The 23,882-nt window shown below is 43.9% G+C and overlaps 2 protein-coding genes across 10 annotated transcripts in view; one reads left to right on the top strand and one right to left on the bottom strand.

Annotated features, from left to right (window-relative positions):
- Window positions 1–7,154, bottom strand: part of SRGAP2 (SLIT-ROBO Rho GTPase activating protein 2) — a 240,953-nt gene extending 233,799 nt beyond the window's left edge. For 6 of the 9 annotated variants that reach the window (XM_087437231.1, XM_087437233.1, XM_087437234.1 and 3 more), the window contains exon 1: window positions 4,682–4,747. Coding sequence is in view for 3 of the 9 variants with exons in the window: in XM_087437238.1 (XP_087293364.1) it covers window positions 4,682–4,748 (67 nt within the window). In the remaining 6 variants the exon portion in view is untranslated. Of the gene's footprint in view, window positions 1–4,681; window positions 5,290–7,023 lie in introns of those variants that run through there. The other 3 variants (XM_087437238.1, XM_004425102.3, XM_014783470.2) reach the window with 1 other exon arrangement.
- RUMY1 (regulator of UNG2 and MKLN1 interacting yippee protein 1) lies at window positions 6,692–20,440 on the top strand. The gene is given in 6 exon segments (XM_087437250.1): window positions 6,692–6,786; window positions 6,788–6,854; window positions 7,522–7,523; window positions 10,989–11,066; window positions 14,778–14,902; window positions 19,261–20,440. Coding segments are annotated over 6 exon segments (447 nt in total). The 5' UTR covers window positions 6,692–6,706; the 3' UTR covers window positions 19,356–20,440.
- The last annotated feature ends 3,442 nt before the right edge of the window (window positions 20,441–23,882 follow it).

Here is a 23,882-nt window from a genome sequence, read left to right as displayed (position 1 = left end):
CCGGCCCTCCAAACTAAATTTCTGTTCTCACTCCCCAAGAGAATGCCTGACATTGGAAAAGCTAAGGGCCTCTCACAAACACTGTTTCTAAACATTGCTGCTTTGCACACACATAGCATCCCCAGCTCCTTGTCTACCACCTTCCTCCAGGGTTTTTCAACTCTGAGATACAGAGTACTTGAATTTTTCCAAGAGCTTCATTTACTTCCAGGAGTTCACCTTGATGCAGAGTCCTATTTTCCCTGAGCAAGGGAAGAGGAGCCTTCAGTCATCTCGCAGGAAGATGATAGCATCTGCTTGGGGATTCCAAGAGATGTTTTACTGCAGCTTTTCACAAACTGATTATATTTAAAGCTCCCTTGGGGAATGGGGGCTGGGAGGAAAGAAGCTTCAGAGACGACTTTTGTTGGCATGAGTGAAGAACTGCTCAGACCTCCCGGGGGAACAAGCTTGTTTAAATACCAGCAACCCGCATTCCCAAGCGCATGTGCACGCACAATATGTCTCGAGTTTTAAATATCATCTCCTGCTCTCAGAGTGTCCAGAAAGGGTTAAACTGTTTCAGGCAAAGGCCTAAGCCTTTTCTATCAAAATGCTCCAGATGGAAATTACAAAATTTCACTTCTCAGCTCTGTGGTGCACACATACTGTTCTTCTAAGACAGGAAAAAAAAAAAAAAGACAAGACCCCTAATGTTCTCAAGAAAGAGAATTTGACTGCTCAGCACACAGTACCACTCTGTTTCAGATGATTCCTCCCGGAATATTTGCATTAACTGTCAATCTCAAGCTTTCTGGGGGACTATAAACACTCAAGGTATGGAGAGGGTAAAGGAAAGAGGGCCTTGAATAAGGACCAGACAATAACTGGGACTGTGTGAGTGATGTGAATCCATCCAAATACCACCCAGATTATCGCCTCTGGTAACCATGCCTTGCACCTTACCACCTTCGCTGCTCCAATCCCAAAAGAAGCTACTAGGCTAGAGGCCAAAAGGCCTCAAGTTATGACCATGAATCTGAACAGGGCTGTGAAGAATTTCCAGAGATTAATGTATATGAAAGCACTTTGTAAACTGGAAAGAACTATCTAAAAGCACTAAGTATATTATTGCTTTCGAGTCAGACATTGAGAGGAATGAACTTTGAAAGGAATCTGAACACCCACAAACCAGAAACAATGATGGTTTTTAAGAAGGCGGCTACAAGGCAGGCTGACTAAGGAGGCCCGCCCCTCATAAAACCACACTGGGGTAGGGCTGGGGGGGCAGCCTCAGAAGTCCTTCAGGGCACACACAAGCAGGTGGTTTAAAGGGAGGCAAAAACCACAGGATAGATAGGGTCCCACAAAGTCCATTTAGAGTCCACTCGATTAATTCAAACCATTCTGACTGAACAGAAGGACCGACTCTGGTCAGAGACATACAGAACAACAGCGGCCAACGATTAGATTTTACCTGTTCACGTTACAGAAAGGGAAAAGAGGTTTTAAGTGACTGACCCAAGATACCTTTCGCTACTACTGGAGAACTTAAACTAGAACTCAAGCTTCATTCCTAGACTTGTCTCCTATCATTTAATAGCTGGCATTTTGGGAGTGAACAGACAAGTGCAGCCTTAACGGTCAGCCTAATTCGGCAATGAGGAAGGCTCATGAATAGAGGAGTAGACTGTACTGTTATGGAGCACTTACAAGTGCCAGATGCTGTGCTAAATGACTTTTATATACTATCTCACCGAATCCTCACAACTACCTTAGGAAGTGCATATTATTTTGCCTATTTTCCAGGTTAGGAAACTGAGGCTCAGACAAGTCATGTACCTTGCTTAAGGTGTAAGGCAAGCGACAGAACTGAAATTTAAACCTGGATTCCTTTGACTCAAAAACATGCACTCAACCATCAGACCAAAATAGCAATTTTCTTTTTTATCCTGGCATCTGCAAGAGAAGTAAAACTGGCAGCACTATGAGTCCCATATAACACACAAAAAGCTGAAACTCATAATAATTCTCACCGAGGGCTTCCAGCTAGTGGGCAGCAGAGCCAACCCAGAACCCAGGTCCTTTGTCTCCAAGTTCTATGCTCTTCCTTGGAGAGCATGGGTTCTAGGATGTAAGCTCCATGAGGGAGGGGACTCTGTCTTGTTCACTGCTACATCGCCAGCCCCCAGATCACATAGAAGGCACTCAATAAACAGCTGATGAATAAAAGAATGGAGTCAAGCTGCCACGGTTTGGCTGTGTAACCTTGGGAGGACTTCTTATCCTCCCTAAGCCTCAGTTTCTCCATGTGGCAAATGGAGGGTGAAATTACATCCACCCCCTGGGTTGATGTGGGGATTAAACGAGACAATTCATATAAAGCTCTTGGGACAGGCTGGAACATAATGAGCACCCAAAATGTACTCTGTTATTATCATTATTACTACTATTATTCATTGACAGATTACGGCTTCTCAGAGATTTTTTTCCTGCTCTGGTCAGATGATGTTTCATAGTAAATATGAATAGATTAGAGTAGAGAATTGGGAATCGGTAACCTCCTTCTAGTTTCAGATTTACCACCACCTAGCTGTGTGACATTGTACAAGCCTCTTAATTGGTCTGTACTCTCCTCAGCTGTAAAATGAGGGACTAAACCTTTCAAATCAGTTTCATAAGCATTGATCGGGTACCTTCTCTGAGTAAGACATCACGCTTGGCCACCTATAAAATTCTATGATCCTAAATAGTGTCAATGGAAAAATATCTGAGCAAAGCAAAACAGTCCCCTGCTGTGGCAAGGTTAAAGAGAAACCCCAAATAGCCAACTGCATTACATCATCTCAATGAGCAATGTTTGTAAATACACGAAGTGTTTAATTTTGAGACACTTGTGAGAAATCCTTCACCAATAAGGAATTGGCAGATATGGTTAACACCTATCAGCCCTGAACCTTCCAAAAAATAAACATGTAAAATCACTTTGCACCTTAGTCAAATGGTGTATTCTAGAGAGAAATCTGGGAAAGTCAAAGTTATTAATGCTCCCTATGGCAACGGTTAAGAATAGGATGTGTAAAAAAAAAGAATGACATATCTGGTTAAAACTGCAGGGGGATTCCAGGAGCAGAATGCAGTGCATTTGGACAGGACACAGAGGCCAATGGCTTATTGTTTACAAAAAGAGGCCCAGGTTATGAACATGACAAGAGGCCAAGACCTCAATTATAACTCACAACCACCCCTCTCCCAATCCCAGTTCAACTGAAGCTATCCATCAGTCAACTCCTTCATCTTACAGATAAACCCACCAATATTTCCAGCCAAGTGGCTAGATGGTCCCTCAGGGTACCTCCAGCATTGACGAAGCTGATGACATTAAAAAGATCCCATGGGCAACAATGGGGACTTCAAACTACCTTCCAACCTTCCAAGAGATAAGACAGCTGCCCACTTCAAACTCTATCCCTAACCCCACCCGGGGCAATCTTTGAAGGGTAACATGGCCCTTCCCAAGTCCTCTATGATAGGAAAGGTCTCCTTGCATTGGTGCGGGGAAAGAAGGAGGGGCCCCTCGCTCTGCACTCTGAAACAAAGGAAAACCCAGAGCTCTAACCATGTGGCGTAACATTCAAGGCCACCAACCTCTCCCACTTCCCAGCTAAGGTCTCAATGGGCTAGAGCCACATGGCTCTTCCCAGTGACTGGCCAGGAAGGGACAGTGCCTTGCACAAACACATGCTGGGGCTCTTTAACAGGCGGGAACCCCTCCTATGGGAACTGATGGTTTAAAAAAGGCTATCTGGCAAGGGGCTTTGATTCCTGTCCCAAGTCAGGCAGTCCACTAGATGTGCAGACAGATCACTTGGTTTCTCCAGGTCCACATTTTGCTTTACCTTTCACATTTTTGCAGGGAGGGAAGTGGGCCTTTAAAAGCATGTATTCTGGAGCACAGGGTGACAGCACAGAAGGCTTAAACAATTATGTCTTCCCATTCTCCAGAGTCAGCACCACCCAGCAATCCTAACAACCTAACTCCATTCTGGTTTAGGTAAGGGCGGAGACTGGCTGTGAGTAACCTTATTCTTTCTGTTCTCTGAGCTCTGATTGAATGCAGGGCGACCAGAGACTGGGCAGGTACAACGTGCACCCAAGGTGGCCACAGACTGTGTCTGACACCCTAGCAAATGTCATGGTTTGATATACAGTGCATCAGGAAAAAAAAAAAAAAAACCCTCTCTCAGAGCTCTCCAAATGATACACCTTCTCAAGGTTGCCTTTCTCTGCCTGGACCCCTCTTCAACCTCTGAAATAAATTCCCAAACACCTGTCAGATTTCAGTTGTCCTTCAAGGAAACCTGACCCAGACACCCAGAGGCAAACTGCTGCCTTTCTCTCTCCAAGAACCTCCTGCCCCTCCCCCCACCCTATCCAGCCTTGGGAAAAGGGCTGCCAAAATAATCGCCAGCCCTACAGAGAGGACCCTAAAGCCCACTCCGGAAATTTCCTTTCCCAAGCATGTGGCCCCTGGCACTGCCCATCCCTCGGAGGCTCAGACCCACCTACGAAACCACCTCTGGGGTCAGCCTGCCCCCACCTGCTCCACCCAAAGAAATGACCATCCTGCAAATCAGGTTGGAAATACAAGCCTCAGTGGTCCACAGAGCATATGCATTATGCTATTTTTCAAAGCCCTTACCTTTGACCTGAGTATCGTACTCTGCTATGATCTCCTTATCCTTTTTGAATTTGGCTGGAGACGTCATGTTTTCCTTCTTTCTTCCAAATTCGAATTGTGAATTGATAGATCCACGGAAAAAATCCAACCACCAAAATCAATACCTCCAAGACCGCTTCTCCCGAGGACAGAAGGGGCCCCCCGCGGTGGTCTCCAGCGCTCCGGGGAGCGCGGGCTGCGGGCTGGGCAGGCGGCTACGGCGGGCACATGCAGACGGTGGGCGCTGGGGCCGGGCGCGGCAGCGGCTGGTTCCTGTGCTAGAGCTGGAGCCGCAGCCTCAGCATTAGCCGGGAGAACTGCAGCGCCCGGAGGCTGGCCTGGGGTCTGACATCAACGACACAGGCGGGGAGTAGAAGTCCTTCCGCACAACATGGTGTGGGGGTGCCGGGTGTGGACGCGCCCAGCTGTGTCCCCGGGAGGGAGTGGGTGCGTATCGGGGTGCCGGGGTAGGGGTGGGCGTGCTTGGCGGTTTTTTGTTGCACAGGCTCGAAGATGCTGCAAATCAAATCCCAAACGGGAGCCGCAGCAGCGCGGACTGGATCTGAAGTCGTTTGCTCCGGTTCACTTGCCTGTAAACGCAAGGAAAAGGGGAGGGGGCGATCAGCCCAAACGCAGATCCTAATCGCGACGAGGGTGGGGTAGCGGACGTCGTTCTGAGCCCGGCCTGGGCCCATTCATCTCGGCCAAACGCCGCTCGGCCGGCAGAGCCCGGCGCGGCGAGGTGGGGAGGAAGGAAGCTCCCTCTGGATTTTGCTTTAAGGCTGAAAGAAACCACTTTGGAGCAGCCGCCTGCGCGGGCATCGGGTGGGGACTGCGGCGGCAACGCGGGGCTCCAGGCGGGGACTGCGGCACCTCGGCGGCCTCCCGAACCCTGCCGGCGCTGGGCAACGGCCAGCAGGAGGGAGCCCTCCGGGCCCTGACTCCGACGCGGCCCCTGACCCCTCGCTGGGGTAACTCCCTGGACATCAAAGGGGATCAAAGCCGGGGAGGGACAAGCCACCCGGGCACAACTTTTCTTCCCCTCCCGCCCCTCCTCCCAGTTGTTTTGTTTTTGGTTACTAGCTTCTCTTGGCAGCCAAATGTTGGGGGGGTGGGGAGAGGAGATCTGCAGGAAAAAGCCTGCTCCGCACGGGACACATCCAGGAAAACAATGTGGTCGGCAGGAGCAGGAAATGGGTTAGAGGCGAGGGTCGGAGTCGGGAAAACCGGGGGGCGGAGGGCGGAAGGCAGCCGTCGCCTCCCCCAAGTCAGGAACGGGAGTCACTCTAAATGCCATCCCCAATATTTTTTGTCACCCAAGCCGAGATTCCAGATACTGCACCGGATCCCAGGCTGGGGGCGGGGGAGAGGTCGGTGAGGGTCGCAGTCCCGACTCCCGCACCAGGAGGTGCCGGAGGAGACCTCGCCCCGGCCCAGGCCCGGGAGGCGGGAGGGGAGCGGGCGCGAGCGCAGAGCGGGCGTCTGGCTCCCCGGCGTGCCGCAGCCGCGACCCTCCTCCTCGGTCGCCTCTTTCCCTCCCCACGCCGAGAGGAGGGGGCTCCCGCTGTGTCTCCCGCTTCCCGCGCCCAGAGGAAAGGCAGCACCGAGGGAGGAAGAGCCGAGGCGGGGTACAAGCGGGCAGGAAGCGGGAGGGGGTGCGAGGTGGGGTCCCGAGGCTGCACGGGAGCCGGGGATAACTGGAGCTCTGCACACGCTGGGAGGGCGGGAGAGAGCAAGGGAGAATTACCTTAGGGGTGAGGGGAAGCTAAGCGACTACCGTGGGCCGCAATGTTACATGGAGCGCAAGGATGTTAGCAACTCTGGGGACGCAGATATGGGTCTGGGAACGGAGAGCGTGCAGAGGAGCCTTCGGGGCGGGCCGGGGGCTGGGACGGGGAAGAGCCCCGGAAGCAGAGCGGAACACCCATCCTTCTGGGTCCAGGGCTGTAACCCGCCGTCCGCCAGGGCGTGGACACAAGGGAAGAGGGCAGCCGGTGGTGACGGGCGATGCCCACGACGGCTGCCCAAAGGTGGACCAAGGCTGCCCGTGTGCACAGGACCTGGGGAGGGGGCTGGGTGCGGGCTGCGCGGCAGCATGGAGCCAGAGCAGCGTCCGGGCCGTGCGGGGAAGGGCGGAGAGACGGAGTCCTCAGAAGTATTATGGGCTGTACTGGGAGATTTGGAGCGGGTCGAGAGGAGGGGGTCTGAGGGATTCCGCCAGCAGCATCCGCGCCCTCTCCTTCCCGCCCGGGACTGGATTTGTTCAGTCCGGGCTCCAGCCCGGCGGCCGGGAAGAAAAAAGGGGAGAGAGAAGGAGCCTTTACCTGGCTCTGACGCGATGGGTCCCAGGCCCCCGGCTCCGCTTCCCACTCAGAGGTCTCCTCCCCTCTCTTCCCCGCCACCCGCTTCTACGCAGATCGGTCCCCTAGTCCCCCGACGAGCCTCCGCCAACTCCGCAGGACCCCGCCGGGAAGCAAAACCCACCCCCTTGCCAATCATCACCCGCTTTCTATCGACCGATAGGGCCTGTAGCCAATAGGAATAGGCGATCCCGAGAGGCCAGGAATGAGGAGGAGGGGCTGACGAAACTCGGAGGTGTGACTAGACTCCTGAGGCGTGGCCACAGAGTGAGCTCCTCCCGGGGTAGCCGAACCCTAAAGCAGAATTGATGGGCGGGATTAAGATGGAACCAACAACCAAACACAAACTCTTGAGAGAAGGCACGACCAATTGGACCGGGGTACAGAGGAGGGGCGTTGCGGAGAATTTTGGCCAATGGAGAGTAGACACCGGTGGGGACTGTAGAAGAGTCTTCCAATAAGAAGTGCGAAGGGCGTGCCTTGCCTCTATCACTAGGCCGGGAGTTAGGGTTCGCCCAGACCTCCCGGAGCCGGCCAATGAGGTCGGAGGCGGAGCCAAAGTCGACCAACCAGAGAGCGGAACTCATCTGAGCCCCGTTACTGGGGCGGGGCGTGCGGTCTCCTCGCCACTAAGATCTCGTCAGAGGGAGGCTCCGGAGCCTTCCAATGCGGGACCGGGGCGAACACTAGTTCTCCCAATCGGCGTGCGGCGCTGGCAATTCAAACTGTCAGCCGGTTGGAAAGGCAGAGAGAGCGGAAGAGGGAGCAAAAAACGACGTATTCGGTGACAGGGACCCCAAGGCGACTGAGCCCAAAAAGCGACCTCTGCCCCGCCCTACCACCACGGCCGCCCGGGGAGAGAACTGAGGGGACCGCGGGTGCTCGAGGGAGACCTGAGGGGAGGGGAGCGTGAGGAAAACCGCGCGAGAGCCGGCACGCCGAGGGCCGGGGGCGCCGGGGAGCAGCGAAGCGGGGCCGCGAGCCAGCAGGGCAGAGGACCGGGCCGGGAGGGCCGAGGAGAAGCAGGGCTCGTCCCGGCGGGAAAGCTGAGGGGAGCCTGAATCCCGGAGGGCAGGCGTGGGTGGGCACGCGCAGCCGCGATCCGAGATTGGAATTGGAGCGCTCCGAGGGAGGGGCCTGCGAGAGCAGCAGCCTTAAATACGAGGCTGCGGGATAGAAGCCAGGGAATCGCTGACCGGGCGGAGCTGGAGAGTGGAGGCTCCTTCAGGCGGGAGAAAGGGAAAGCTGCGGGGAAGTTCCCGAGGCCCCAGGCAGCCTGCCTCCTCCCCGCTTCAAACGTCACTCCCTTCGCCTAAAGGGAAAAAGAAAGCCACATTTGCTGCCTGCCCCCTGTTCTTAATAAATAATACTTTTACCCTCCCACGGGAAAACAGAAAAGAACTCATTTCCTTCCCAATTTTAGGGCTTTAGAAAAACTCGGAGCCTCGCCATTTGATTTTTAGCCTGGGGAAAATCCAACTGGGAAAAGTACTGCTCTCATTTCCTTTTTCAAATTCCCGCACCGCCTCCTTCCCGGACGCCATGTCCACCAGCAGTTGTAGTTTCAAAGACCGGTGCGTGTCAATCCTGTGTTGCAAATTCTGTAAACAAGTGCTCAGCTCTAGGGGAATGAAGGCTGTCTTGCTGGCTGATACTGAAATAGATCTTTTCTCTACAGACATCCCTCCTACCAAGTAAGTCATGCTAGTGGCGGCAACGGTAGCCTTTAACTAAATGGGAAAAGTGTACGGCTTGGACCTCTGGGAGTCAACGAGGAGGTTATCATTTTCGTGTTCCAGCCACTCCCAGCAGTCTGATGATCCCCTTGGCGTATAACTAAGTGGGCAGACTGTCTGGACAAAGTCTGTGGCTTAGCCAGAGTGGTCAGTCCTGATGTAATGCTTCTAGTTCAATTATAGTCGTGTGACCGCATCCCTCAGTTGGATCCCTGGCGCTGTGCCCTACCCAGCCATCCTATCTCACTAGATCAAGGCCGTGACTTAGACTCTAGGTAAACTCAGGCAAGATTTTCTGAACTGTTGGAGAGGAGAGGCCATGTAAGTTTTTCGGTTTTATCCGTAAAGTTTTACACCAAAAAAATTTATAGTTTTCTACCATTGTTTGCAATTGGCATGCTGAATCAGATCTATTGTCCATCTAATTCAGTATTCTTTTCTCAAAATCTCTCTTTTTCTGAATGAGAGAGACTTAAATAGATTTTTATGAGATGAAATACTTAGCCCTAAAATAATCTTCGTCTCCCATAAAGTCTATTTTGGATATTATGCATTCATTTCCATAGTTAAATCCTTTTAAATTCCATGTTGTGGTGTAGAGTCCTTAAGAATTTGCTTCCTATTTGGAAAAAGAGTCATTTTATTTGACTCAAATATACCTTTTTCTTGCTCTAAAAGGTACCTTCTCTTTTCATAGTCAGCGTATATGTACCCTTACATGATTGTCAAGATTTAGCTCCTTATTGAAACTTTATCATGAAGCTGAAAGAGTAATTATCCAAAATATGGGTGGACAACTGTTCTATGGACACAGGGGCAGAGGAGGCAGGCTGAGTCATAATACTTTAAAATGAATTTCATAATAATGATAGAAACTTTAAAAATGTTTTAAGTATACTCAGAGCTGTGGACTCTTCCTCCTTTGAAATCTTTTCTGAATTGGTTTAAGTGTAGTCATGCCAAGTGGCAAAACCAAAGGCTCTCATTTATTGCAAAGATAAATGGTTAATATTTTAAGTACCTCTGAGTGTGTGTGTATGTGTGTGTGTGTGTGTCTGTGGCAAGAAGAAGAAGCACTAGACAATAAACCTAGAACCTACTATTGCAAAAGTCTATGATTTGTTGTTTACTGCTTTTTTTTTTAGTAGCACATACACACACAAATTTTAAATATTAACCTATTCACCTTTGCAATAGCTGTGGTAAGTAGTAAGACAGTCATAAGGAAGGCTCGGATATGTGATTTATGAGAGGTTAAACCAGAGTCTAGAATAGAATCAGATCTTTCCTATTGTCTACTCTTCCTTGCAGGGGTTATAATGGTGATGGATTAATGTGCTAAGATGTGTGTGAACCAATGAACGCGTAAGGTTTTTTAAATGGAAGGTTTGTCATATTTATGGTGAGCTCACGAATATTAACTGACTCTTACAAAATATACTGTAGTTCTACTTTAGAGTCTCTTTCAGTTCTTTGGGTCCACAAAATTCATGCTAAATCACAATCAAAAGTACATTTGAGGGCAAGGATATGGAAAAATTGGAACCTTTGTGCACTGTTGATGGGAATGTAAAATGGTACTGCTGCTATGGAAAATAGCATGGCAGTTCCTCAAAAAATTGAAAATAGAATTAGCATATGATCCAGCAATCCCACTTCTGGATATATATCCAAAAGAATTCAATATAGGATCTACAAGAGATATTCACCCACCAAGAAGTGGAAGCAGCCCCAATGTCCATCAGCAGATGAATGAATAAGCAAAATGTGGTATGTGCATAAAATGAAATATTATTCAGCCTTAAAAAGGAAGGATATCCTGTCACATGCTACAACATAGATGGACCCTGAGGACATTATCCTAAGTGAAATAAGGCAGTCACAAAAAGACAAATACCTTATGATTCCACTTATATGTGGTATCTAAAGTAGTCGAATTTCATAGAAACAGAAAGTAGAATGGTGGTTTCCAAAGGCTGGGGAAAGAGGGAAATGGGGAGTTGTTAAATGGGTGTAGAGTTTCAGTTTTGCAGGAAGGAGAAGGTCTGGAGATTCGTTGCACAACAATGTGAACACACAACACTTCTGAACTGTACACTTAAAGATGGTCATTAGTAAGTTTTATGTTATGTGTTTTTTACAACAATTTTTTTAAAAGCATGTTTGACTATCTCTATACTTTTCCCTCTCCAGTGCAGTAGACTTCATTGGACGATGCTATTTCACTGAAATCTGCAAGTGTAAACTGAAGGACATCGCATGTTTAAAATGGTAATTTGTGGCAATATTCTAGCTAGCGCTGGGTTTGGGAGATGGATGTTGACACCAAAGCACAGAGAAAGGTTCAGTGGGCTGCATCGAGCCCTGGTTATAACCCATGCAATGAGCCATTGAAAAACCATTTGTTACTTAGAGCTATTTTTTAAATGGGTCTTATGACACTTTACATTTGTATATGATTTTACAGTCTTTCAAAGTGCATTGACAAATATCCGCTTTAATGTTCAGACAAAGGCAATGTAGTTTAGGGGAAAAAAAACTTGGATTTACAGTCATAAAAATCGGGTTTGAGCTCTGGCCCTGCCCTTGCTCTCTGTGTGATCTTGAGTAAACTCCTTACACCTCTAAACCTCTGAACCTCTGTTTTTTTATTTAATTTCTATCATAAGAAGTTCTTGTCTTCTTATGATAGAAATTAAAATATATTTTTTGTTTATCTTATAGAGTTGTGAAGATTAAATGAATTATGAATGTTAAAAGGCTTGATAAACTATAAATTACGACACAGATGAAAGCTATTACTATTATCTTTTTGTGTGTGTGTGTGAGGAAGACTAGCCTGAGCTAACATCCGATGCCAGTCCTCCTCTTTTTGCTGAGCAAGATTGGCCCTGGGTTAACATCCCTGCCCATCTTCCTCTACTTTATGTGGGACATTGCCACAGCATGGCTTGACAAGCGGTGCATCAGTGCACGCCCGGGGTCTGAACCTGCGAACCCCAGGCCACCGTAGTGGAGCTCGTGCACTTCACCACCACGCCACCGGGCTGGCCCCCTACTATTATCGTTTGAGAGGTTGACAGATTTGAGTGTTATTAGTCCCATTTTAGAGAGAAGAAAGTTGAGATTTTCTCATTTAAATAGGGTTTGGATTATAAATTATAATCCCAATAATTTAAATTAGCAAACTCTTCTCGTGTGCTAATGACTAAATCATTTCATTCATTCAAACTATGTATTGAGGTCCTTATATGTGCTAGTCATTGTTATAGGGGCTGGAAACGCAGCAATAAATAAGAGAAAATAACTAGCCTTTGAACATTATATCCTAGTAGAAAGACAATCAATAAGATATTTAAATAAATAAGATATTGAATAGAGTGGGAAGTGCACCAAAGGAAATAATAATAATAAGTGATAGAGAATAATAATGGGGCCAGCCCGGTGGCATAGTGGTTAAGTGCATGCGTTCTGCTGCTAGCGGCCCAGGTTCGGATCCCCGACGTGCACTGATGCACCGCTGGTCAGGCCATGCTGTGGCTGCATCCCACATAAAATGGAGGAAGATGGGCACGGATGTTAGCCCAGGGCCAGTCTTCCTCAGCAAAAAGAGGAGGATTGGCATGGATGTTAGCTCAGGGCTGATCTTCCTCACAAAAAATAAATAAATAAAAGAATAATAGAGGTTGGGAGAGTGGGTAGGAGCTATTTTAGATAGCATGGTCAGGGAAGCCTTCTCATGAGAAGGTAACATTGGAGTTGAATCCTAAAAGATGAGAAGGAGACAGAGGAAGAATGTTCCAGGCAGAGGGAATAGCAAGTGCAGAGAACACAAGGTGAGAAGAAACTTAACATGTTTCTTCTTAAGGAATAACATGTTTAAACTTAAGGAATAAAAAGATGATGGCCAGTGTGGCTGAAACATTGTGAGCATTGGGGGAGGGTAGATTGGAGATGTAGTAAGAACCCAGATAATCTAGAGCGGCATTGTTTAATAGAAATATGCAAGCCACATGTGTAATTTAAAATGTTCTAGTAACCGCATTTTAAAAAATAAAAAGAAACAGGTGAAATTAATTTTAATCATATTTTATTTAACCCAATATATCCAAAATATTATCGTGTCAACATATAACTAACATAAAAAATTATTATTTTTTTTAAAGATTTTATTTATTTATTTTTTTCCCCCCAAAGCCCCAGTAGATAGTTGTATGTCATAGCTGCACATCCTTCTAGTTGCTGTATGTGGGACTCGGCCTCAGCATGGCCGGAGAAGCGGTGCCTCGGTTCACGCCTGGGATCCGAACCCTGGCCACCAGTAGCGGAGCGCGCGCACTTAACTGCCAAGCCACAGGGCCGGCCACATAAAAAATTATTAATGAAATATTTTACATTCTCTTTTTTACTCTTAGTCTTTGAAATGTGGTGTATGCTTTATACTTACAGCACATTGCAGTTCATGCTAGCTGAATTTCAAGTGCTCAATAACCACATTTTAAATAGCGCAGATCTAGACCTTGGTATGAAAGGTTTTTTTTATTTTCATTTTTGGCCAATGAGAAGCCATTGAAGGAAGCAAAATGGTCTGATGTGTCCCTACTAGAAAGTTAGCTCCAGGGGCCGGCCCCATGGCATAGTGATTAAGTGCGCGTGCTCCGCTGCTGGCAGCCCGGGTTCGGATCCCAGGTGCGCACCGATGCACCACTCCTCAGGCCATGCTGTGGTGGCGTCCCATATAAAGTGGAGGAAGATGGGCATGGATGTTAGCCCAGGGCCAGTCTCCCTCAGCAAAAGACAAAAAAAAAGAGGAGGATTGGCATGGATGTTAGCTCAGGGCCGATCTGCCTCACACACACACAAAAAATTTAGCTCCATAAGAACAAGGACCTTGTCCGCTGCTGTATTCCTAGCACCTGGAACAGTACCTGACACATAGTAGATGCTCAATAAACATTAGTTGGATGAGTGAATGAATGGTTGAATGAATATGGGTGGTAATTAAAGCCATAGAATTTACGCTTGCAATATAGTCTTATAAATAACTGTCAGTTCTAGTCCAACAAGTTTCGCTTTCATTTGTTTACCTTTCAGGCAGATTATGATTAGGAGACATTGTAGGTGGGCTGGTTCCTCTTATAGTATTTTTTATAGGGCCTCACAAAAATGACTGACTCCTACATCTCACAGGGTGGGAATAAGCTATAATAAGAATTTTTATGACTCAAGGTATAAACAGTTCATATTGTCATTTTTTTTTTTAAGTGCCACCTTAAACATTCCCTGGATATTCATCTATTTAGTAGTGACTATATTGGCAAAAAATCTGTGGAAGAGTGAGGTACTTAGGCGGATAATCCTGAAGACAATAAAAACTTCTGCAACTTTCTCTAGAGGCTGTGGATTTGCTTTATTTCTGAATTCCTTCAAAAACACTGAAACTAAAATTAGAGCAGCCCAGCTTGTGTTTGGTTTACAGGGGCTCATGCTGTCTTCCTACTCCTCCATCTGTTGAAGCAGTTTTTAGGTGCTAGCATGGAACTAGAACATATAAGAACCCAACTTGCCACAGTCCTGGGGATGGCAAAAACCTTTTATCCACAGATCTGAGTTTATTTAATATGTGTTGTCTGTACAGCACATCAATTTTGCATGCTTTACAGAACAAATCACAACCTTATGGCATCTAAAAGCTAGCTTCTGAAGGAAGAATGCATAAAATAATACTAGCAAAGAAATGGAGAATGTGTTAGTATTATTTCACTTAACTAAGACAATTTTCCCACTTGACGGTAGAAGTGTAACTGTTATTAGAGTAACTCCCATCCCAAAGATGCTAGCAATGGAAGTTGTTAGGAGGAAATGAGGTCTTTATATGGTCTATCTATTTATATTAGCATATAAAAATGCTTACATGGCCAGGTATTACATCGTAGCTAGGTATTACATGGTACCTAATAATATTTACCTTTTTTTTTTTAGTGGGAACATTGTAGGTTATCATGTGATAGTTCCATGTTGTTCCTGCCTTCTTTCCTGCAACAACGGACACTTCTGGATGTTTCACAGCCAGGCAGTTTATGATATTAACAGACTAGACTCTACCGGTAAGCAACAATTGACTCAGACATTCCTCTAACATTTGTCTATCAATACCTGAGTTAAACTCCCAATAGATTATTTCAGGATTCCCTCTGAGACCTTCTTACCTGGGTTGGATCTGCTAGAGTGAAACTTCAGTCCTTTTATCCCAAATATTCACTTTTGGAAACTACTAGCAAAAATTCTTTGCCATTTCTATGTTCATCGTTGTATTTAAGTGCCTCAAACTTGGCTAGATTTCTTGGCCTTCTTAAATTAATACTTTAATTGCTCTAAATTGCTGCCTTGATACATATTATAACTCCAGAGAATTTTGGAAGATTTTAGATTTGATAGTCAATTGTGTGTGTGTGTGTGTGTGTGTGTGTGTGTATGTGTAAGAAAGGTGGGGAAAGGAGGCTGGGGGTGTGGGGAGTTGCGAGGGGGGATGACTAGGTAACCTCTGTATTTGGTGATATTGCTTCAGAATAAAAATAGACATTTTGATATCTATATTAATTATGATGGAGTTTTAGTCAAGGGAAATATTTAATACCAATATGTTGTACTAATTATTTAGTAGGAAAATAAACAACCAATTCTTAAAGGATATTTACATAATACATTTTATATTGTCTGGAGCCATTCAGTTTTGTTACAGGACTCATGTTCTCAATGTCTGATATCTATTTACACAACAGACCAAGTTGACTTTTTTTTTGTGAGGGAGATCAGCCCTGAGCTAACATCGATGCTAATCCTCCTCTTTTTGCTGGGGAAGACCGGCTCTGAGCTAACATCTATTGCCAATCCTCTTCCTTTTTTTTTCCCCCCAAAGCCCCAGTAGATAGTTGTATGTCATAGTTGCACATCCTTCTAGTTGCTGTATGTGGGACGTGGCCTCAGCATGGCCGGAGAAGCGGTGCGTCGATGCGCGCCCAGGATCCAAACCCAGGCTGCCAGTAGCGGAGCGCACACTTAACCGCTAAGTCACGGGGCCCGCCCCCAAGTTGACTTTTTTTTTAAGATTTTATTTATTTATTTTTTCCCCCCAAAGCCCCAGTAGATAGTTGTATATCATAGCTGCACATCCTTCTAGTTGCTGTATGTGGGACGCAGCCTCAGCATGGCTGGAGAAGTGGTGCCTCTGTGCGCGCCCGGGATCCGAACCCCGGGCCGCCAGCAGCGGAGCGTGTGCACGTAACCACTAAGCCGCGGGGCCGGCCCCCAAATTGACTTTTAATGGGACTTTTTTAGTGGGACCTAAAGTTTACTGAACTTTAGTTTACAGAACAAGTTTGAAGAACTTGATAATCCAAGTGGGCACTAACACTCTCAGGTTTTTAAATGTGTGTTTTAGTCTTCTTTAGAACTTAAAATATATTCCTTTTTTAAAAGTATGATTTGCCTTCACAAACTAAAAGTTCATGAATTTGTAAGCTAGGTTGTCAGGTTCTTTAAACTCTCCAATTATGCTTGGGTTTTTTAGACTCTGAATTTTTTTATCACCTGGCATTCAACTGTGGCTCTTAACCCATCATTTGGGGGTCTTTTTTTTTTTTTTTTTTTTGGTGAGGAAGATTAGCCCTGAGCTAACATCTGTTGCCAATCCTCCTCTTTTTGCTGAGGAAGATTGGCCCTGGGCTAACATCCATGCCCATCTTCCTCTACTTTATATGTGGGATGCCTGCCACAGCATGGCTTGATAAGTGGTGCATAGGTCCACGCTGGGGATCCGAACCTGTGAACCCCAGGCTGCCGAAGCAGAGCACGCCAACTTAACCACTATGCCACCGGGCTGGCCCTATCTGGGGGTCTTAAGTTAAGACTCTAGTATGTTAAGAAGGCCATTTTTCAGCAAGGACTTATCTGAACTCCCCTAAGGGAGAGATAGGCTCCTAATTTAGGCCTCCAGTTTTATGTTTGTGTTGCTCATGGGACACATTAAAGGAAGTTTCTGCTTTGATACTATTTTTCCTGCTTCATAGAATTCAAAACACAGGGTGGAGATTTTTCAATTTTGATTTACTTTTTAATATTGGTCAATTTTTCAAAGATAAAAGCCCAGCATTCTTCCATTTGCATTGAATCTAATCCATGAGAAACAGATGTATCACAGGATTTCCTTCCTCCCTTCTTAACAGAGAAAGGAAGGTGCTGCTTTTGTCAGATCCAATCTCTTAGTTTATTTTTTCTCCTTTGAACCAATTGTGCCGAGCTACTCACGTCTCTGAGTATTGACTCCAAGAATATCAAACTTCTCCTTTGTAACCCTAATATTGTGATTTAAAGCAAGGTTTTCTAGATGCTTGGTATAAAACAGGGTTTCTCATGGTATTGGAATTACCTGAATCAACAGCATCAAAGGAATACATACACAAGCTTTACAAAATTCTAGAATGTTTAGACTGAAAGGGCCCCAAGAAGTCTATGTTCTAGGCTAGCCTTCACTTCTAGACCTGATTTCCCGAAACTTTCCTGGGGAGGCTTGGGAAACCTCAGTTCATATTCCCTGGGATTGGCAAATGTCCTCAAAGGCAAATTGACTTCAACACTCCCTTCAACTTCGTGGGTTCTAAATGTCCGTTAGATTTTGGCCTAGTAGTTCCTTACTATCCTGTCAACTCTTCAATGCCATATTACCAGAAGCAGAACACCATTCATTCTTGAGGAAAAAATATTTTTTGTTATAAACAATTCAAGCACACAAAAAATTACAGAAAATGATTGTTAGACATCTCTATCCACACCAGTATCAAATAGATGCTAACTTCTTGCCTGATTAGATTCCAGTATCTCAACCAAGAGAGACAGTTGATGGTTTCCACTGTTTCTTCTTTTTTTTTGTCTTTTCTCCTGAAAGCCCCAGTACATAGTTGTGTCTCTAGTTGTAGGTCCTTCTAGTTCTTCTATGTGGGACACCGCCTCAGCATGGCTTGAGGAGCGGTGAGTAGGTCCGTGTCCATGATCCAAACCGGTGAACCCTGGACCACTGAAGCAGAACGTGCAAACTTAACCACTATGCCACTGGGCCGGCCCCTCCACTGTTTCAACAATGCAGCAGTGCACATCCTTGTACGTGTCTCCTTGGGCACCTGTACAAAATGGGCAGTTAGAGGAAAGGATGAAGATGGGACATATTTGCAATATATAGATATATATATATATATATTTTTTTTAATTCACACAAAGGAATACTCTAAAGAAATAAAAAGAAATGAGCTAAATGAGCTAAGCCTACATATATGGACATAGGACATAGGTAAATCCCAAAAACATAATGATGAATGAAAAAAAGCAAATTAGAAAAGATATATATAGTATAGTACCTTACTGTAAAAAAGTTAAATACACAACACAATAATATATATTGTCTGTGGTTGCATACATTTGTAGTAAAAGTGGTAAAAACCTCCATGGTGTACTTAGAGTGGTAGAAATTGGATTCAAACCAAATCTCCACACCCTGGCTCATGCTGTTCCACCATGTGTATAGAGTGGATATCCAGAGTTGCTGAGTCCTCCTCATGCCCACATAGATGACTGGACAGCTTGAGATTTGTTTTCTTGTTGGACTTCATTGGCTCTCCTAGAGGTCAATTAATAATGGTATTTTTTTTTTAAATTTAGTGCTTTCAAGTTGTAATGTAGTACATGCCCAGAATAAACCATCTCATTATCCTCTACCATATATGTGGTCTTGTACTATATACCAGTGCAAGATTCCTCAATATGAAATCTGACTGTCCTTTCACCGTAAGGTTTTAGATTGTTGTTTTGATTATTGTATTGACAGCTAAACCTGTTCCTAAAGTTTACAGTTCTACCTTGACAGCCTCTAGCCTAAAATCCACCTATATCGAGGATTACTGTTCATATTATAACTGGTTCCAAAACTTGGCTTTTTTTAATCAGAAAAAAGGCACCAGCTGCTTCCATGCTTGTTGAGGGGATTAGGAGACTTATTCAGGTCTTTTCTCTGTACCCTCCAAAGAGACACTTAATCTAAAAGGATCTTGTGACATCTCCAATCTTAAAAATCATTAAAATAGATTTGAAAATTATCAGTGTAAAGTGATTATGGCATTATGGAGCTGGAGGGAGGGTTTGAGTAAATGGACCCCTGAGATCCTTTTGAGTTCTAAGAGTCTAGAATTCAAGCCCTTGTTTAAAAGGCTTAAAGGATGTTTATGTTCTAGATGAATAATACTAGATAATTTGATTTGTGGTACATTCTTAAATAGCTTTTTTCTTTACTGCTGACATTATGGTTTAATATCAGAATGTTAACATATAAGGTTTCATGTATCATGTTCTGAGTTTTAACAGTAGTCAGCACCAAACAATTCTATTTGACAAGGAAGTATCTGGCTTTTATTTTCAGGTGCAAACTTCCTACTTTGGGGCAACTTGCCAGAGATAGAAGAGAATACAGATGAAGACGTGTTAGATATCTCAGCAGAGGAGTGTATTAGATGAATGGAATTATGAAATATATGATATTCAAACTTTTTCCTACTTAACATATATATTAATAGATCAACTTTAAAATTGTTAGTAAGGATTTGCCAGTGATTTCTTTCTTTGGAAAACAAAAATGGGGCATTTGTTGATTTATTTATTTGCTGTCTCAAATTAATTACCTGAGTTTAATTTGAGCCAATGTAGTTCTTTTCTTTTACTTCTACTTCTTCCTCTCTCTCCGTCCCTCTGCCCAGTATAGATATTCTTAAATTCAGATAGAAGAAGATTCTTTCACGTATCACTCAGCTATCTCCCAATCTAGGGGAGTTTTTCTTACAATTAGATGCCAGATATCATTAATTTTACATTCGTGAATAAGAGGCATTAGTACCCACATATATGTCAACCATACGTATATCCATGCATAAATCCATGCATATAACCAAGCATACATATGTGAAGCTCAAGTGGGCATTAAAGCTTAACAGGAGATTTTAGACAACAGGCTGTTAGTTTCCATGGGTACTGATTATCATATATTATATTGGTGATAACTACTTTAATATGGAGCAAGATTTTATGAATCAGTAAATAGAAAAAATTAAAACTTTAAAATGTATAGAGGAATCCTCTTGATTCCTCAGCATGATGTTAGATAAATGAATTTGTTGGAAAATTATCAATATATACTCTTTAACAATATTATTTATTTACATTCTTCTAAGTCATATGGATATTGTATTATGAAAGCCAGATAAACTAAACCTCCATCTTTAAGTTATCCCATTCTCTAGGATGTTCTCTGTAAATAGCAAATTTCAGATGAGTAGTCTTGGTCCCAACCCTTAAATAGAAAAAAATAAAAAGACTAAAGTGGTTTTCGTAAGCCATTGTACATTATAAAGAGTTTTTTTCTTTTTAAAGCTACATTCAGAGCCACACAGGAATTGGAAATTGGGATAGTGTTGGATTCTGGTTTTATGTAAAGCTAAAATCAATGTAGCACCTCAGCTAATATCTCAGCTGTAGGCATTTTGTCAATAGTGATACCAAAGCCAACTGAGGTGTAGTTTTGTAAATAAAATTTGTTCTAAAAATGACCAGCCTTCCTTTAATTTTTTATTGTACCCACGTTTTTTACCTAAAAATATGAAAGTATATATCGTTTATTGAGTGCTTACCATGTGCCAGACACTATTCTAAGTGCTTTACATATTTAATTCGCTAATTCCACACAACAAACCTGTGAGGTAAGTACCATTATTATTCCTTTTTTACTGATAAGACAGGTGAGGCATAGAGAGCTTAAGTAGCTTGTCCAAGATCACATAATTGGTCAGAGGTGTGGCCAGATTCAAACTCAGACAGACAGACTGACTCCAGAGCTCCTGCTCTTAATCTTTATGCTGTACCCCCTGAGCACCTTCAGATGTGAATCAGCTATGATTTGATTTAGCCAGGACACATGCTGCGTAACTAACTACCTTGTTATGTACCTGAGGTAAGGGCCGAAGTGAATGATTTCAAGGTTGAACAAACTCATACTGGGTCTTGGGGTAAAAGTGACCTGTGGGTATTGACAGAATCATTTGCTACAAACCAAGATAAAAGATGCTTCAGGAAATGCTCTTACTAGTACCTGGAAAACTTTTCCAAAAGTCTTTCACACTGATCATCAGCACTGACAGAAGTTCACCAAAAGAAGCAAAGGGATGAGTGTGGGACAGTTTGCTTTGGGATTTGGAGTTTTTTTCTTTAACCTCTCTTAAAGACTTTCTGGAACAAGGTGGCATAATGGATAAGATAAAAAAAATAAATTGATACTACACTATATACTTCTTCAGTGGCTAGTTCAATTAGAAAAGAAAAGTTTGAGAGTAGGGAATGTGGCAAGTTTAAAATTCAACAGAGTTCATCCGGTTTCTGTTCTGCTTGTGACTTCAAAGGCTATGGTTGACTGAGGGGCTCTTTGAAGAGCCAAAGCAAGACAGAGGTGCACTGATTGAAGTAAGCTCCAAATATGATTCTGCTCCAGCTGGAGAATATTTCAAATTACTCAGCTACCTTCTGGCTAACTGGGTTATGGGGAGGCCAATTCTAAGCTGAAAATGGATTAATAATGTTTTATCTAGAGAAATATATTCATGACACTTTTTTAATAAAAGCAAATTACATGCACTCTGGTAAGACCAAAAGCAGAATCACAAATGTGGATTTAGCATACACTTTCTAGTCCCAGCATAATTCTAGGCCTAAAATCTATTATGCTTTTGTCCTCTTCTAATATTTGATTCAATTCAGCAAACCTGGATGGTGCTCATATGGTGTGGCAAGATTTGCACAACAACGGGCTCACACTTGCCTTCATGGAGTATGCAGTGAGTTGGGAAGAGGATTGAACCCTACGAGTCTATCTAATGCGTTGGGCTAGGTGATTTCACAAAGGCATGCTTGAAGTTCAATGACACCGTAGATGAAATAACAATCATTCTGGGTAGTAGGAGAGAGTGAGAGTTGAGAAAGCTACAGAGAAGAAATGATACTTGAGCCAGGCTTTGAAGCACAGTTAGAGGTTTGCCAGCTGGGATGAGAGTTTTGGGCAGAGAGAATAATGTAAACAAATAGACCAGAGTTTAAAAGTATCTGGCTTATTTTTATTGGTAAATTATAAGTGGTCCCCTAAACCTTCCAAGATATGTGATAAGAATTAATTAAAAGATGAAGCTAACAAGGAAGGTTATGAAGAATATTCTATGCCATTGTAAGTTTAGATTTACTCCAGTAGCAATGTGGAGGTATTGAGGCTTTTAAGCAGGAGAGTAAAATGATCAGCTTTAGGACGATAGCTCTGATAGTAGAGTGAAATCAAGGTTAGTTTTCCTAGTGTTCTTTCTTTAATGCACTTAACACTTGACCATGGAAATTACATTTATTGCCTTTGCCCTAAGAACATATATAGGTCTTTGAGTTCCCTGAATTTCTTGTCTTTCATGGAACATCTGGCCTGCTGTGGGGCACTGCCTTTTTTTCCCTCTTCTGTCTTGTCATTCCTGAAGTTCAAGGAAGTGGAAGTGAGTCATCAGCTCACCCACTATGGCTTTTTTTGCTCCTTTATCCTTTTCCTCAAGTCAGTTTCTCAACCTCAAGCTCAGGCTCTGTTGAGGCATCTTGGGTGGGGGCTAATCTTAAAGCTTTAGTATTTTGAATAGTCCCTGGCTCTGAAAACCAGGGAAAACTATTTAAATATTACTAATCTAGGGAGAACTGCTCTTTTGACCTCTGAGTCACATATGACTGATAAAGAATAATCTGTATTGCTCTTCTTTGGTGAGATGGAAGTGACCATAACACATAAATCATAATATATAAAACAACTAAGTAATTAGGACATAAATGGGGAGTGGGGAAAGGTAGGAGAGGATGTGGATCAAATAGTCTTGCTTCAGTGGAGAATTACTCATTGAAGGCTTTCCCTATTTTAACATTCTTGCTTATAAAAGGAAATAGTTTCCTTTTCTGCCTTTTTTTTTTTTTTTTAACTTTAAAAGCAGCCTAAACCATAGTTTCTTTCTTGCCTGGTATTGAGAGTATGCCAAAACTACCCTAAACTGCACAGATGGAAAAAATTAGTCTATGTCTGTGGTACCTCTGGGGTTGAATATTTTTAGTACTTAAGTCTTGAGCTAAAGATTCTTTCTTCTAAGACTCGCATAGAATCATTTTATTGTCATCCAATGGATAAACTTACTGAGGTAAATATTAATAATATCATGTGTTTGTATATCCCTTTATAGTTTATTGTGAGCTCTCATATACACCGTAATTTCATCCTCAGAATAACCTTGGGAGTTATTCCTGTTTTACAAATTAAAGAAGAAAACCCTAGTCCCAACACCCAGAGAGTTATAAGAATTTAAACTTGAATGTGAGTCTTCTCATCTTCATTTAGGGTTCTTTCCTACCGCCCTAACCTACCTTAAACCAGAGGTCTATTTTTCCCTCACTAGCTATAAAACTTCGAACAAATTCTCTTTCACTTTCAGCCTCAAATCCTAGCTACTTTCATTAATTAATCCATTCAACAAATATTTATTGAGTACCTACTGTGGGCAAAATAGAAGCTGAGGATACAGAACTGAATAAGACAACGTCTCTGCTTTCATGTGGAGCTAACATTCTGTTGAGGAGGAGGAAGAAAGTGAGCTAACATTTGTTGAGGATTTATTGTACACCATGAAGACCCTGTGAATAGCAGCGGAGTGTTGTCTGATACAGCGCGGGAAGGTGAGAGGATGGTGCAAAAAGACCCAGCAGGGCTCCGCTCTGCTCTCCACAGGGTCGCTGGGAGTTGGAATTGACTCCAAGGCACTAACAACAACAAACTGTATGCCAGGCACTGTTCTAAGGGCTTTACATGTAACCACCCTAAGACGTGGATCCTATTTTTATCCTCACCACACACAGTTCAGGAAACTGAGGTGTAGAGAGGTTAAAGAACTTGTCCAACGTCACACAGCTAGTAAATGACACCACTCTAAGATT

Source organism: Ceratotherium simum, chromosome 2 (genome assembly GCF_057802395.1).
Source record: "Ceratotherium simum simum isolate JZ-2026a chromosome 2, ASM5780239v1, whole genome shotgun sequence".
Lineage (NCBI taxonomy): Eukaryota > Metazoa > Chordata > Mammalia > Perissodactyla > Rhinocerotidae > Ceratotherium > Ceratotherium simum.
This window is presented reverse-complemented; position numbering and strand designations above follow the sequence as displayed.